General features: G+C 47.0%; 2 protein-coding genes across 2 annotated transcripts in view; both read right to left on the reverse strand.

The window, feature by feature from the left end:
- Nucleotides 1-2,549: 2,549 nt before the first annotated feature.
- LOC138911750 (uncharacterized) lies at nucleotides 2,550-3,170 on the reverse strand (the record flags this gene model as incomplete). Its single annotated transcript, XM_070211132.1, has 1 exon — nucleotides 2,550-3,170. A coding segment is annotated over exon 1 (621 nt), but the record flags the coding sequence as incomplete, so codon positions are not given.
- Nucleotides 3,171-3,889: 719 nt separating this feature from the next.
- The window catches only part of LOC138911751 (uncharacterized), a 49,920-nt gene continuing 37,042 nt past the window's right edge, over nucleotides 3,890-16,767 (reverse strand). The window contains exons 30-40 of the mRNA XM_070211133.1: nucleotides 15,624-15,887; nucleotides 14,853-15,461; nucleotides 12,834-13,152; nucleotides 12,055-12,368; nucleotides 10,978-11,424; nucleotides 8,817-10,127; nucleotides 6,803-7,121; nucleotides 6,024-6,337; nucleotides 4,949-5,392; nucleotides 4,068-4,242; nucleotides 3,890-3,927 (exon numbers count right to left, since the gene is read on the reverse strand). Coding sequence (XP_070067234.1) covers nucleotides 3,890-3,927; nucleotides 4,068-4,242; nucleotides 4,949-5,392; nucleotides 6,024-6,337; nucleotides 6,803-7,121; nucleotides 8,817-10,127; nucleotides 10,978-11,424; nucleotides 12,055-12,368; nucleotides 12,834-13,152; nucleotides 14,853-15,461; nucleotides 15,624-15,887 — 4,554 coding nt within the window. The remainder of the gene's footprint in view (nucleotides 3,928-4,067; nucleotides 4,243-4,948; nucleotides 5,393-6,023; nucleotides 6,338-6,802; nucleotides 7,122-8,816; nucleotides 10,128-10,977; nucleotides 11,425-12,054; nucleotides 12,369-12,833; nucleotides 13,153-14,852; nucleotides 15,462-15,623; nucleotides 15,888-16,767) is intronic.

The following is a 16,767-nucleotide window of genomic DNA, read 5'->3' on the forward strand; positions in this document are numbered from 1 at the left end:
TGTCTGCGTGCTCTTTCTAGCTTTAGCTGCTGGTATATTATTGTCGCTTGACAGATTGTCGGATACTTTATTGGCTGTATTTGATTTAAAGAAATCAGAATACGAAGGAGTATCCCTGACACTGTCTGCGTTCGTAATATACTCAGCGTATGCTAATAATAGTGCACGCTTGTCACTCTTATTCGCTGGCATAGTTGGTGAAATTTGCGCTTAATAGGTCGTTTAATGACCGTATTGGCTTTGGGTGATCCACAGATTCTAGTACCCAACATATCCTCATTTATGGCAGCGATTGTTGCCCACTCGCCTCCAGTTCATTTCTGAAACTTGCATAATTTCAGCTGGCATCATTCCCGCATAATTATTAGGAATTAATTGACTAGCCGATGGAGAGCATCGGCATTATTTTTATTAATTTCCTCCATTCCTGGCTATATGTGACACAGATAATTTCCTGAGTCAGAATTGATTGGGCTATCAGCAAGCATGTTGCTATGAACTTGCGCTCTACAACATGTTGCTGTAGCCCCATACTGTCGCTCTCAACATTTTGTTCGCAGCTCGAGACGAACATGTTGCCATGATCGCTCTCACTACGTTCATAGCTGCTGCTGCTGCTGAATTTGCTCGTGTTCGATGCCGCTCTGCTGCCGACACTCAAAACGCTCGATTGGCGCTCTCTGCCGACGCAAGCGCGACGCGACTGAGCCGTAGAGAGCATTGGCGCTCTCTTGTGCTTCGGCTTCGGCTTTCTTCCGTTTCAGCTGGTTTGGTGTTGTTGCTGCTGCTTGGGTAGCTGGTGCCGTGGCTGGTGTTGAGCTGTAAGCTGCTGCTGCTGATGCTGCAGCTGCAGCTGTATTGGTGCGCCAATGGCGACATTTTCAGCAACAGGTGCCGGGGTATGGGGGGGGGCTATAGCTTTTGTAGCTTTGGATGCAGCAATGGCCGCCGGCTTGGACGCCGCCTTTTCGCGCATTGTTTTCCTTATTTACTTGTCTATGTACTTGCCCTTTTTGCCTTATGTACATATCATTATGTATATATTTATGAGTTTTTTGGCGTAGTTTCCCTCGCTGTCGTCAGGTATCTCGTCTGTGATGGCTTCTTTTGTTAATAGATATTAACAATATGTTGCTGCTCTGCTATATATAAGTATATATACAGCACACAAGTTAGGTTTTATATATTTGGTTTTATTTATTTATTTTATTTTATTGTTTAGCATTTAAAAATGCTGATTGGCCGTATTTAATTTGTTAGAATACTTGATTTTATTAGTTTTTCACTTTTTCTCTCCATTGTGGCTTTATTTAATATTTTTTTTTTTTTTTTAGATTTATTTTTAGCATTTAAAAATGCTGATTGGCAGTTTATTTGTTTAAACTTTATTATTTAAATTGTTTGGCACAAGCATTTTATTTTATTTATTTTATTTTATTTAATTTAATTTTAATTTACTGGCAGAAATAAAGGCACTTGTAAAACTTTTTAGTTGTTCGTCTGGTTGGCCGACCGGGCGCTGTCCGCAAACACGTCCGCTCGCCACGACCGCCACAGAGAGATTTTTATTGTTGCTCATTTCTACATATAGTTTTGCAAACAGAAATTTTAGAACATTTATGGGAGCACTTAAAACTATGCAACGATCTCCAGTTTGCAAGGTGGAGAGGGACATGACGGGGGAGATACATTTAACATTTAATCTCGACTGACCTACATTTAAACATAACATAACATAACAGACTCTGTTCGATTAACATTATTGTCGTAGGTCAGTTCGCTGGGGGAAATTTATGCACGATCAGCTGGCAATGCTGTCGTGTGAATGGCAAGAATAACATAAGTATCAATTGGGCACGCTAAGTACATGTGAGTAGTTGAAAATTTTAAATGTAACAATTTTATGGCTAAATAATCTAATTAATTAATTTATTTTATATCGCACCGCCTTACGATGCGCTGGCCGTCTGCCTCTGGCCTTGCGGTGGACAATTGGCCTCCACCTGGTACCTGGCCGGCTTATTGTCGCATAAATTTGCAATTTGCATTGCGTGATGGCTGCCGCTACAATCTGCTGGAAGTTGCATCGCTTTGGAAGGGCATAACTTCAGCTGCTGGAGCGGGTGACTGGCAATGAGCAACACCATCCACACACCCAGGATCCATGGATAGCGGATCGCCGTGTTATCGCGCCTGTTTTTGCCCGAGGGCGGAGTGATATGCAGCCTGCGCTGCATCATTTTTGCACGTACGGGTGGCGCTGTGTCTGGCCACTCGGCGTCGAGTGGATGACGTTTCGCCGGCTTCCGTGTGTGCTGAGCAGGCCGCTGACGCATTCGCTGGTCCATTTGTGCAGGTAAGTGAATAAATGGCATTTTTTGCAATTTGCATTTTTTAACATTTCTGTTTTTATTGCAGGTACGGCGTCTGCTGGGCTGGATAGATGGCCTCTGGGTAGTCATCCTTCGCCTGCATCTTCGTCGCCGCTCCAATTTGGCAGTTTGTGCCATTTTCAGCTGGATTAGGTGGCATTTATTTGCCGTAGTGACCACCGTCAATTGGTGCGTGTTGTGCAGCTGCGTGTCCGGCTGGGCATTCTGCTCAATTTGGGGTCGCTGCGTCTGGCCAAGGGAGGCCGTTTTGACCACAATGTCCCATTGCTGGAGAAGCTGCTGCCCCTTAAGGACTGGATGATCAATAAGGGGCTGCTTTTTAGTGCCAAGGGAGTCCAGTGAGGACGCCGTCGACTGATGCTGTTGTGTCTGCCTGTACTCAGGTACAGATTGTGCATTTTGAGGCTCGCGCTTGAGCCCGTAGGTGGGCGTGGCGGCTGTCGTCGGCTGCTGTTGCACGTTCGGCTGCAGATTTGGCGGGCGTTGCTGGTGACCATAGGAGGCATTGGAGGCTCCTATTGACCATCGCTGCTGTGCTTGCTGCCCCCATAGACGAGGCTGCAGATTTTGCGGCTGCTGCTGGTGCCCAAATGAGGGCGTGGTGGATGCCGTCGGCTGTTGCTGCGTGCTCAGCTGTCCCCATAGGACGGACCGAGGATTTTGCGGCTGCTCCTGGTGTCCATAGGCGGCACTGGAGGCTCGTATTGACCTTTGCTGCTGGCTTCTGCTGCTCCCATAGGAGGGGCTGCAGATTTTGCGGCTGCTGCTGGTGACCATAGGCGGCACTGGAGGCTCCTATTGACCATCGCTGCTGTTCTTGCTGCTCCCATGGACGAGGCTGCAGATTTTGCGGCTGCTGCTGGTGCCCAAATGAGGGCGTGGTGGATGCCGTCGGCTGTTGCTGCATGCTCGGCTGTCCCCATAGCACGGACTGAGGATTTTGCGGCTGCTGCTGGTATCCATAGGAGGCATTGGAGGCTCCTATAGACCACCGCTGCTGTGCTTGCTGCCCCCATAGACGAGGCTGCAGATTTTGCGGCTGCTGCTGGTGCCCAGAGGAGGGCGTGGTGGGTGCCGTCGGCTGTTGCTGCATGCTCGGCTGTCCCCATAGCACGGACTGAGGATTTTGCGGCTGCTGCTGGTGACCATAGGCGGCACTGGAGGCTCCAATTGACCATCGCTGCTGTTCTTGCTGCTCCCATAGGAGAGGCTGCGGATTTTGCGGCTGCTGCTGGTGACCATAGGCGGCACTGGAGGCTCCAATTGACCATCGCTGCTGTTCTTGCTGCTCCCATAGGGGAGGCTGCGGATTTTGCGGCTGCTGCTGGTGACCATAGGCGGCACTGGAGGCTCCTATTGACCATCGCTGCTGGTTCTGCTGCTCCCATAGGAGAGGCTGCGGATTTTGCGGCTGCTGCTGGTGCCCAAATAAGGGCGTGGTGGATGCCGTCGGCTGCTGTTTCGCCGAATGGAGTTGCTGGTGCTGTGGATGCCCTTCAGGCCGCTGGATAGGCCAATATTGGGTAAGTGAAGTCTGGAATGTATTCAGATTTGAATTAGAGTTTATGTCCGTGGTCGAGTCCGAATTTGTCAGTTTGTATTGTTCTGTCCGACAGTGCTCGCTGTCAGTTAGTGGTTGCTTGGCTTCGTAATTATTACCTAGTTGCATCATACCCTGCAACAGGTTCTCAAGCATAAGTTTTTCGTGCGGGTCCGTATTATCTACGTCCCGTACAAGTTTTTTCTCCAAGACGTTGAAGATATGTTCGACTAGTGGGTCAGCTGGCTGCAGATTGTCAATTTCTAGGTCATCAGTCAGTTGATTTTGTTGCACATTGTGCATGAGTGTCTGTTGAGTAGTTGGTAGTTGAACTTTGTTATCTTTTGGTGTCCATTCTAAGTTGGACACCTGAGTAGACTGCCAATTAGTTTTGGGCACGCTATATTTATTTTTACTACGCGCTATAGGTGCGCGTAGCAGCGTGTGCCCTCTATATTGTTTGACATATGATTTGCCTTTTTGGCTACGGCTGCGTGGGGGAGTATCATGTTGATTATGAGTAAATAATTCATTTAAAAATTCGATTGCATCCTCAGAGTTGAAATTAAATTCAAACTCCAAGGCTGCTTGCATATCATTATATATATGATTGTTTATTTCGTCGATAGATTCTGTATATTCTAGATAGCGTTTTTTAATATTCGCCTTATTAGTGGGCTGGCCGATAGCCAGTTGTTGATCATTGGCATAATTGCCGATGTTTGCAAAGTTAAACGCAGGTAGCCGATTACCTTGTTTTAAGGGATAGGTTGCGGCTCTGCCTGTTTCTAAATTAGTGACTGTTTGTTTGTTCCGAGAGTTTTTTGTGTACTCCCTCACTCGCTGGCCGTTTATCATAGTGTCTCTTGTATTACTCATTTCGAGTATCATTGGCGTCTGAGGAGCTACTAGCCGTTAAACTAGCTAGCGTCCTAGTGGCTGTTCCGTGCAATTTGGTTGCAGGATATGCATTAATTTTATTTTTGGCCACTATTTTCAAAAGTAGTTCAACTACTTGGTCCAATTTCGTGGTCATTTGCATAATTGCAGCCATGTTGCTATTTAAAGCATCAATGGCTGCATTATTGACCGGCTCTTGGCTTTCTTTTTGTTGCCGTTGCTTATTTTTCTGTTGCTTTTGCTGCTGCTGCTGCTGATGATGACTAGCGCCTGTTGTGTTTGAAGCATTCGCTGCTCCCGATTGATTTTTCTGGCGCTCTTCCTCTTGTTCCATCTGAAGTTTCTTCTGGGACTTTAGGAGGTGTTGCATGGCCGGATTATGCATCCGACCAGTATTGACTCGCCCGCTGGTCACCTGACTATAAGTCATCGTCGAGTTGGCAATGTTGCTTTGCATCTTCTGGTTCTTCTGCTGCTGATGTTGTTCACGGTCCTGGTTGGACACCACGTTTTGCGTTCCATGTTGACGCTTATTGACTGATGGCTGCTTGTGCTCGTGCTGGATGGGCATGACTCGTGCCCGGTTTGCTGATAGCCTAGCTCGCTCATCTTTAAAAGCTTTGCAGCCTTTATAATTGGCTACATGCTGGCCCTGACAATTGGCGCACTTTGAAGGCTCGCCTCTTGTCTTGGAGCATGTCGTGGTCGGGTGTCCTTGTCCGCATTTAAGGCATACAAATGGTCGTCGGCAATAGTTTTTACTATGCCCGTATGCCTGGCAACGGTGGCACTGAACAGGATCAGTGCGCTTCCGCTGCCTCTCCACTTTGATTTCCTGGCTGCCAAGTTGTTTCAGTTCCAGTATCTTAGTGTTGTTCTCAGTTTTTCACTAGCTCAATTTCGAACGTATTGATCGGTTTGGCAGTGAAGCGTTGTTTTATCACGCCCACATACCTAACCTCATGCCCCATTCTTCGCAATTCTATGCGTACCCAGTCGCATGGAGTAGTGTGGTGTAAATGGCGAATAATGATTCTAAATCCGCGCTCATTGCGCATTTGATGGGTGTGCCGGTGAACATTAGAGGCATCAAGCAACGCAATTGTTGCATTGTATGCCTCAATGTCCGCACATTGCACTCTCACACCACCTGTCTGCGTACTTTTAGTAGCAAACTTATTAGCACCCACATTATTTGAGATATCTTTGATAATTCTTTGAATATCATCAATATTGGGCAGGTATATGGTGGGCACCTTGACCCGTTGAGCTAGATTCAGCTGCATTGTCTGACCAGAGATCATATTTGGATTGCAATCTGTTGCCTCATCTTCAACTTCCATGATGTCAATGTCATCACTGTCCTCGTTGTTGTTGTCGTTAGCAACGAATGTAGCATTGTTAGTTTTGCCAACATTCGTGCCATTATTTGACTGCGTGCTCTTTCTAGCTTTGGCTGCTGGTATATTATTGTCGCTTGACAGATTGTCGGATACTTTATTGGCTGTATTTGATTTAAAGAAATCAGAATACGAAGGAGTATCCCTGACACTGTCTGCGTTCGTAATATACTCAGCGTATGCTAATAATAGTGCACGCTTGTCACTCTTATTCGCTGGCATAGTTGGTGAGAATTTGCGCTTAATAGGTCGTTTAATGACCGTATTGGCTTTGGGTGATCCACAGATTCTAGTACCCAACATATCCTCATTTATTGGCAGCGATTGTTGCCCACTCGCCTCTAGTTCATTTTCTGAAACTTGCATAATTTCAGCTGGCATCATTCCCGCATAATTATTAGGAATTAATTGGCTAGCCGATGGAGCAGCATCGGCATTATTTTTATTAATTTCCTCCATTTCCTGGCTATGTGTGACACAGATAATTTCTGAGTCAGAATTGGTTGGGCTATCAGCAAGCATGTTGCTATGAACTTGCGCTCTAACAACATGTTGCTGTAGCCCCATACTGTCGCTCTCAACATTTTGTTCGCAGCTCGAGACGAACATGTTGCCATGATCGCTCTCACTACGTTCATAGCTGCTGCTGCTGCTGAATTTGCTCGTGTTCGATGCCGCTCTGCTGCCGACACTCAAACGCTCGATTGGCGCTTCTGCCGACGCAAGCGCCGACAGCGACTGAGCCGTAGAGAGCATTGGCGCTCTCTTGTGCTTCGGCTTCGGCTTTCTCCGTTTCAGCTGGCGTTGATGTTGTTGCTGCTGCTTGGGTAGCTGGTGCCGTTGCTGGTGTTGAGCTGTAAGCTGCTGCTGCTGATGCTGCAGCTGCAGCTGTATTGGTGCGCCAATGGCGACATTTTCAGCAACAGGTGCCGGGGTATGGGGGGGGGCTATAGCTTTTGTAGCTTTGGATGCAGCAATGGCCGCCGGCTTGGACGCCGCCTTTTCGCGCATTTTTTTCCTTATTTACTTGTCTATGTACTTGCCCTTTTTGCCTTATATACATATCATTATGTATATATTTATGAGTTTTTTTTTGGCGTAGTTTTCCCTCGCTGTCGTCAGGTATCTCGTCTGTGATGGCTTCTTTTGTTAATAGAATTAACAATATGTTGCTGCTCTGCTGTATATAAGTATATATACAGCACACAAGTTAGGTTTTATATATTTAATTTTATTTATTTATTTTATTTTATTGTTTAGCATTTAAAAATGCTGATTGGCCGTATTTAATTTGTTAGAATACTTTATTTTATTAGTTTTTGACTTTTTCTCTCCATTGTGGCTTTTATTTAAATTTTTTTTTTTTTGAATTTATTTTTAGCATTTAAAAATGCTGATTGGCAGTTTATTTGTTTAAACTTTATTATTTAAATTGTTTGGCACAAGCATTTTATTTTATTTATTTTATTTTATTTAATTTAATTTTAATTTACTGGCAGAAATAAAGGCACTTGTAAAACTTTTTAGTTGTTCGTCTGGTTGGCCGACCGGGCGCTGTCCGCAAACACGTCCGCTCGCCACGACCGCCACAGAGAGGTTTTTATTGTTGCTCATTTCTACATATAGTTTTGCAAACAGAAATTTTAGAACATTTATGGGAGCACTTAAAACTATGCAACGATCTCCAGTTTGCAAGGTGGAGAGCGACATGACGGGGGAGATACATTTAACATTTAATCTCGACTGACCTACATTTGGACATAACATAACATAACAGACTCTGTTCGATTAACATTATTGTCGTAGGTCAGTTCGCTGGGGGAAATTTCTGCACGATCAGCTGGCAATGCTGTCGTGTGAATGGCAAGAATAACATAAGTATCAATTGGGCACGCTAAGTACATGTGAGTGGACAAAAATTTAAATTTTAACAATTTTATGGCTAAATAATCTAATTGATTAATTTATTTTATATCGCACCGCCTTACGATGCGCTGGCCGCCTGCCTCTGGCCTTGCGGTGGACAATTGGCCTCCACCTGGTACCTGGCCGGCTTATTGTCGCATAAATTTGCAATTTGCATTGCGTGATGGCTGCCGCTACATCTGCTGGAAGTTGCATCGCTATGGAAGGGCATGACTTCAGCTGCTGGAGCGGATGACTGGCAATGAGCAACACCATCCACACACCCAGGATGCATGGATAGCGGATCGCCGTGTTATCGCGCCTGTTTTTGCCCGAGGGCGGAGTGATATGCAGCCTGCGCTGCATCATTTTTGCACGTACGGGTGGCGCTGTGTCTGGCCACTCGGCGTCGAGTGGATGACGTTTCGCCGGCTTCCGTTTGTGCTGAGCAGGCCGCTGACGCGTTCGCTGGTCCATTTGTGCAGGTAAGTGGATACATGGCATTTTTTGGAATTTGCATTTTTTAACATTTCTGTTTTTATTGCAGGTACGGCGTCTGCTGGGCTGGATAGATGGCGTCTGGGTAGTCATCCTACGCCTGCATCTTCGTCGCCGCTCCAATTTGGCAGTTTGTGCCATTTTCAGCTGGATTTGGTGGCATTTATTTGCCGTAGTGACCACCGTCGTGCGGTGCGTGTTGTGCAGATGCATGCCCGGCTGGGCATTCTGCTCAATTTGGAGTCGCTGCGTCTGGCCAAGGGAGGCCGTTTTGACCACAATGTCCCATTGCTGGAGAAGCTGCTGCCCCTTAAGGACTGGATGATCAATAAGGGGCTGCTTTTTAGTGCCAAGGGAGTCCAGTGAAGACGCCGTCGACTGATGCTGTTGTGTCTGCCTGTACTCAGGTACAGATTGTGCATTTTGAGCCTCGTGCTTGAGCCCGAAGGTGGGCGTGGCGGCTGCCGTCGGCTGCTGTTGCACGTTCGGCTGCAGATTTGGCGGGCGTTGCTGGTGACCATAGGAGGCATTGGAGGCTCCTATTGACCATCGCTGCTGTGCTTGCTGCCCCCATAGACGAGGCTGCAGATTTTGCGGCTGCTGCTGGTGCCCAGATGAGGGCGTGGTGGATGCCGTCGGCTGTTGCTGCGTGCTCAGCTGTCCCCATAGGACGGACCGAGGATTTTGCAGCTGCTCCTGGTGTCCATAGGCGGCACTGGAGGCTCCAGTTGACCATCGCTGCTGGTTCTGCTGCCCCCATAGACGAGGCTGCGGATTATGCAGCTGCTGCTGGTGACCATAGGCGGCACTGGAGGCTCCTATTGACCAGCGCTGCTGGTTCTGCTGCCCCCATAGGAGAGGCTGCGGATTTAGCGGCTGCTGCTGGTGCCCAGAGGAGGGCATGATGGATGCCATCGGCTGTAGCTGCGGGAGCTGTTGCTCCATTGGAGAAGGCTGCAGGTGAGGCAATTGTGTTTGTAGCTGCTGTTGCTGGCCAAATGAATCCGGTATGTCCACCGTCGACCATAGCTTCTGTAGCTGCTCTGGTACGTAGGCGTGCAGTTGGATTGGCGGATATGGCTGACAGTCTGTAGAGGCTGTCTTGGTGACCGTCAATCGATTTTTTTGAGGCTGCACGACTATGTATTGGTGCAGCTGTATTGGCTGATTCTTCTGTTGGCCCATGGAGTCCGTTTGGGCCACCATAGACCATTGTCGCTGCAGCTGGTGTCCCCAAAGGTCAGGCTGCTGCAATTTCTGGTCATTTTTGGCCAATGTCGACCACTGTTGCTGGTTCTGATGCCCCCAGATGGCAGTTTGCTGGACTAGTGGATGATGTTGCAGCCCGATGCTCATATTATGCTCAGCAGAGAGCTGCTTATGCTGCTGATGCTGAGCCCGGTGCATGGGCTGGCATATGTATTGGAGTTGGAGATGCTTCTGCTGCTGCCATGTAGGCGGCGGAGTGGGCTGATCTCTAGTGGGATTGTTCTGCAATTTAATAAAATTTTGTATATTATAACAGTCCGTGTTTGTGTCCAGTGTTGTCAGTTTGTTTGTTATTGTCTGTTTGAGGTGAGTAAGTGTTGGTGGCTGCGGTACTTTGTCAGTCAGCAGTTTGTGTTGCACAGAGTGCATTGATGTCTGTTGGGTAAAAGGTAATTGTACTACTTTTGAATTATTTTCAGATGGCAACTCTAAGTTATCCATCTGAGTAACATGCTTGGAATTTTTGGGCACGCTGTGTTTGTTTTTACTACGCGCTATTGATGCGCGTAGCAGCGTGTGCCCTCTGTAATATTTAGCATTTGAGTTGCCTTTTTGGCTACGGCTGAGTGGAGGAGAAACATATTCAGTAGAATACTCTAGTAAGTAATTTGTAGTTTCGATAGCATCCTTGGTGCTAAAATTAAAATAGCTTTCCAAGGCTGCTTGAATGTCATGACTGACGCATTTGCTTAGTAAACAGATAGCTTCTGGGTCCGATAATAGGCATTTTATTATAGTCGCCTTATCTATAGTACGGCTGAAAGCCATTTTTGAGTATATGAATTTTTCGCTGATTTTATCAATATTGAATGCAGTTATCCGATTTGGAGTAAATCTGCTATATTCTGAATTTTTAATGAATTGTATGTTTCGAGAGTTTGTTGTAATCTCCTTCACTCTATGGCCGTATCTCAGCATATTACTTTTTTTACTCATTTCGAGTATCATTGGCGTCTGAGGAGCTACTAGCCGTTAAACTAGCTAGCGTCCTAGTGGCTGTTCCGTGCAATTTGGTTGCAGGATATGCATTAATTTTATTTTTGGCCACTATTTTCAAAAGTAGTTCAACTACTTGGTCCAATTTCGTGGTCATTTGCATAATTGCAGCCATGTTGCTATTTAAAGCATCAATGGCTGCATTATTGACCGGCACTTGGCTTTCTTTTTGTTGCCGTTGCTTATTTTTCTGTTGCTTTTGCTGCTGCTGATGCTGCTGGTGATGTCTAGCGCCTGTTGTGTTTGAAGCATTCGCTGCTCCTGTTTGATTTTTCTGGCGCTCTTCCTCTTGTTCCATCTGAAGCTTCTTCTGGAACTTGAGTAGGTGTTGCATGGCCGGATTATGCATCCGACCAGTATTGACTCGCCCGCTGGTCACCTGACTATAAGTCATCGTCGAGTTGGCAATGTTGCTTTGCATCTTCTGGTTCTTCTGCTGCTGATGTTGTTCACGGTCCTGGTTGGACACCACGTTTTGCGTTCCATGTTGACGCTTATTGACTGATGGCTGCTTGCGCTCGTGCTGGATGGGCATGACTCGTGCCCGGTTTGCTGATAGCCTAGCTCGCTCATCTTTAAAAGCTTTGCAGCCTTTATAATTGGCTACATGCTGGCCCTGACAATTGGCGCACTTTGGAGGCGCTCCTCTTGTCTTGGAGCATGTCGTGGTCGGGTGTCCTTGTCCGCATTTAAGGCATACAAATGGTCGTCGGCAATAGTTTTTACTATGCCCGTATGCCTGGCAACGGTGGCACTGAACAGGATCAGTGCGCTTCCGCTGCCTCTCCACTTTGATTTCCTGGCTGCCAAGTTGTTTCAGTTCCAGTATCTTAGTGTTGTTCTCGTTTTTCACTAGCTCAATTTCGAACGTATTGATCGGTTTGGCAGTGAAGCGTTGTTTTATCACGCCCACATACCTAACCTCATGCCCCAATCTTCGCAATTCCATGCGTACCCAGTCGCATGGAGTAGTGTGGTGTAAATGGCGAATAATGATTCTAAATCCGCGCTCATTGCGCATTTGATGGGTGTGCCGGTGAACATTAGAGGCATCAAGCAACGCAATTGTTGCATTGTATGCCTCAATGTCCGCACATTGCACTCTCACACCACCTGTCTGCGTACTTTTAGTAGCAAACTTATTAGCACCCACATTATTTGAGATATCTTTGATAATTCTTTGAATATCATCAATATTGGGCAGGTATATGGTGGGCACCTTGACCCGTTGAGCTAGATTCAGCTGCATTGTCTGACCAGAGATCATATTTGGATTGCAATCTGTTGCCTCATCTTCAACTTCCATGATGTCAATGTCATCACTGTCCTCGTTGTTGTTGTCGTTAGCAACGAATGTAGCATTGTTAGTTTTGCCAACATTCGTGCCATTATTTGTCTGCGTGCTCTTTCTAGCTTTAGCTGCTGGTATATTATTGTCGCTTGACAGATTGTCGGATACTTTATTGGCTGTATTTGATTTAAAGAAATCAGAATACGAAGGAGTATCCCTGACACTGTCTGCGTTCGTAATATACTCAGCGTATGCTAATAATAGTGCACGCTTGTCACTCTTATTCGCTGGCATAGTTGGTGAAATTTTGCGCTTAATAGGTCGTTTAATGACCGTATTGGCTTTGGGTGATCCACAGATTCTAGTACCCAACATATCCTCATTTATTGGCAGCGATTGTTGCCCACTCGCCTCCAGTTCATTTTCTGAAACTTGCATAATTTCAGCTGGCATCATTCCCGCATAATTATTAGGAATTAATTGACTAGCCGATGGAGTAGCATCGGCATTATTTTTATTAATTTCCTCCATTTCCTGGCTATATGTGACACAGATAATTTCTGAGTCAGAATTGATTGGGCTATCAGCAAGCATGTTGCTATGAACTTGCGCTCTAACAACATGTTGCTGTAGCCCCATACTGTCGCTCTCAACATTTTGTTCGCAGCTCGAGACGAACATGTTGCCATGATCGCTCTCACTACGTTCATAGCTGCTGCTGCTGCTGAATTTGCTCGTGTTCGATGCCGCTCTGCTGCCGACACTCAAACGCTCGATTGGCGCTTCTGCCGACGCAAGCGCCGACAGCGACTGAGCCGTAGAGAGCATTGGCGCTCTCTTGTGCTTCGGCTTCGGCTTTCTCCGTTTCAGCTGGTGTTGGTGTTGTTGCTGCTGCTTGGGTAGCTGGTGCCGTTGCTGGTGTTGAGCTGTAAGCTGCTGCTGCTGATGCTGCAGCTGCAGCTGTATTGGTGCGCCAATGGCGACATTTTCAGCAACAGGTGCCGGGGTATGGGGGGGGGCTATAGCTTTTGTAGCTTTGGATGCAGCAATGGCCGCCGGCTTGGACGCCGCCTTTTCGCGCATTTTTTTCCTTATTTACTTGTCTATGTACTTGCCCTTTTTGCCTTATATACATATCATTATGTATATATTTATGAGTTTTTTTTGGCGTAGTTTTCCCTCGCTGTCGTCAGGTATCTCGTCTGTGATGGCTTCTTTTGTTAATAGTATTAACAATATGTTGCTGCTCTGCTGTATATAAGTATATATACAGCACACAAGTTAGGTTTTATATATTTGGTTTTATTTATTTATTTTATTTTATTGTTTAGCATTTAAAAATGCTGATTGGCCGTATTTAATTTGTTAGAATACTTGATTTTATTAGTTTTTCACTTTTTCTCTCCATTGTGGCTTTAATTTAATAATTTTTTTTTTTTTTTTTTAGTTTATTTTTAGCATTTAAAAATGCTGATTGGCAGTTTATTTGTTTAAACTTTATTATTTAAATTGTTTGGCACAAGCATTTTATTTTATTTATTTTATTTTATTTAATTTAATTTTAATTTACTGGCAGAAATAAAGGCACTTGTAAAACTTTTTAGTTGTTCGTCTGGTTGGCCGACCGGGCGCTGTCCGCAAACACGTCCGCTCGCCACGACCGCCACAGAGAGATTTTTATTGTTGCTCATTTCTACATATAGTTTTGCAAACAGAAATTTTAGAACATTTATGGGAGCACTTAAAACTATGCAACGATCTCCAGTTTGCAAGGTGGAGAGGGACATGACGGGGGAGATACATTTAACATTTAATCTCGACTGACCTACATTTAAACATAACATAACATAACAGACTCTGTTCGATTAACATTATTGTCGTAGGTCAGTTCGCTGGGGGAAATTTATGCACGATCAGCTGGCAATGCTGTCGTGTGAATGGCAAGAATAACATAAGTATCAATTGGGCACGCTAAGTACATGTGAGTAGTTGAAAATTTTAAATGTAACAATTTTATGGCTAAATAATCTAATTAATTAATTTATTTTATATCGCACCGCCTTACGATGCGCTGGCCGTCTGCCTCTGGCCTTGCGGTGGACAATTGGCCTCCACCTGGTACCTGGCCGGCTTATTGTCGCATAAATTTGCAATTTGCATTGCGTGATGGCTGCCGCTACATCTGCTGGAAGTTGCATCGCTTTGGAAGGGCATAACTTCAGCTGCTGGAGCGGGTGACTGGCAATGAGCAACACCATCCACACACCCAGGATCCATGGATAGCGGATCGCCGTGTTATCGCGCCTGTTTTTGCCCGAGGGCGGAGTGATATGCAGCCTGCGCTGCATCATTTTTGCACGTACGGGTGGCGCTGTGTCTGGCCACTCGGCGTCGAGTGGATGACGTTTCGCCGGCTTCCGTGTGTGCTGAGCAGGCCGCTGACGCATTCGCTGGTCCATTTGTGCAGGTAAGTGAATAAATGGCATTTTTTGCAATTTGCATTTTTTAACATTTCTGTTTTTATTGCAGGTACGGCGTCTGCTGGGCTGGATAGATGGCCTCTGGGTAGTCATCCTTCGCCTGCATCTTCGTCGCCGCTCCAATTTGGCAGTTTGTGCCATTTTCAGCTGGATTAGGTGGCATTTATTTGCCGTAGTGACCACCGTCAATTGGTGCGTGTTGTGCAGCTGCGTGTCCGGCTGGGCATTCTGCTCAATTTGGGGTCGCTGCGTCTGGCCAAGGGAGGCCGTTTTGACCACAATGTCCCATTGCTGGAGAAGCTGCTGCCCCTTAAGGACTGGATGATCAATAAGGGGCTGCTTTTTAGTGCCAAGGGAGTCCAGTGAGGACGCCGTCGACTGATGCTGTTGTGTCTGCCTGTACTCAGGTACAGATTGTGCATTTTGAGGCTCGCGCTTGAGCCCGTAGGTGGGCGTGGCGGCTGTCGTCGGCTGCTGTTGCACGTTCGGCTGCAGATTTGGCGGGCGTTGCTGGTGACCATAGGAGGCATTGGAGGCTCCTATTGACCATCGCTGCTGTGCTTGCTGCCCCCATAGACGAGGCTGCAGATTTTGCGGCTGCTGCTGGTGCCCAAATGAGGGCGTGGTGGATGCCGTCGGCTGTTGCTGCGTGCTCAGCTGTCCCCATAGGACGGACCGAGGATTTTGCGGCTGCTCCTGGTGTCCATAGGCGGCACTGGAGGCTCGTATTGACCTTTGCTGCTGGTTCTGCTGCTCCCATAGGAGGGGCTGCAGATTTTGCGGCTGCTGCTGGTGACCATAGGCGGCACTGGAGGCTCCTATTGACCATCGCTGCTGTTCTTGCTGCTCCCATGGACGAGGCTGCAGATTTTGCGGCTGCTGCTGGTGCCCAAATGAGGGCGTGGTGGATGCCGTCGGCTGTTGCTGCATGCTCGGCTGTCCCCATAGCACGGACTGAGGATTTTGCGGCTGCTGCTGGTATCCATAGGAGGCATTGGAGGCTCCTATAGACCACCGCTGCTGTGCTTGCTGCCCCCATAGACGAGGCTGCAGATTTTGCGGCTGCTGCTGGTGCCCAGAGGAGGGCGTGGTGGGTGCCGTCGGCTGTTGCTGCATGCTCGGCTGTCCCCATAGCACGGACTGAGGATTTTGCGGCTGCTGCTGGTGACCATAGGCGGCACTGGAGGCTCCAATTGACCATCGCTGCTGTTCTTGCTGCTCCCATAGGAGAGGCTGCGGATTTTGCGGCTGCTGCTGGTGACCATAGGCGGCACTGGAGGCTCCAATTGACCATCGCTGCTGTTCTTGCTGCTCCCATAGGGGAGGCTGCGGATTTTGCGGCTGCTGCTGGTGACCATAGGCGGCACTGGAGGCTCCTATTGACCATCGCTGCTGGTTCTGCTGCTCCCATAGGAGAGGCTGCGGATTTTGCGGCTGCTGCTGGTGCCCAAATAAGGGCGTGGTGGATGCCGTCGGCTGCTGTTTCGCCGAATGGAGTTGCTGGTGCTGTGGATGCCCTTCAGGCCGCTGGATAGGCCAATATTGGGTAAGTGAAGTCTGGAATGTATTCAGATTTGAATTAGAGTTTATGTCCGTGGTCGAGTCCGAATTTGTCAGTTTGTATTGTTCTGTCCGACAGTGCTCGCTGTCAGTTAGTGGTTGCTTGGCTTCGTAATTATTACCTAGTTGCATCATACCCTGCAACAGGTTCTCAAGCATAAGTTTTTCGTGCGGGTCCGTATTATCTACGTCCCGTACAAGTTTTTTCTCCAAGACGTTGAAGATATGTTCGACTAGTGGGTCAGCTGGCTGCAGATTGTCAATTTCTAGGTCATCAGTCAGTTGATTTTGTTGCACATTGTGCATGAGTGTCTGCTGAGTAGTTGGTAGTTGAACTTTGTTATCTTTTGGTGTCCATTCTAAGTTGGACACCTGAGTAGACTGCCAATTAGTTTTGGGCACGCTATATTTATTTTTACTACGCGCTATAGGTGCGCGTAGCAGCGTGTGCCCTCTATATTGTTTGACATATGATTTGCCTTTTTGGCTACGGCTGCGTGGGGGAGTATCATGTTGATTATGAGTAAATAATTCA

This window comes from Drosophila virilis, unplaced genomic scaffold (assembly GCF_030788295.1).
Source record: "Drosophila virilis strain 15010-1051.87 unplaced genomic scaffold, Dvir_AGI_RSII-ME tig00002570, whole genome shotgun sequence".
Classification (NCBI taxonomy): Eukaryota; Metazoa; Arthropoda; class Insecta; order Diptera; family Drosophilidae; genus Drosophila; species Drosophila virilis.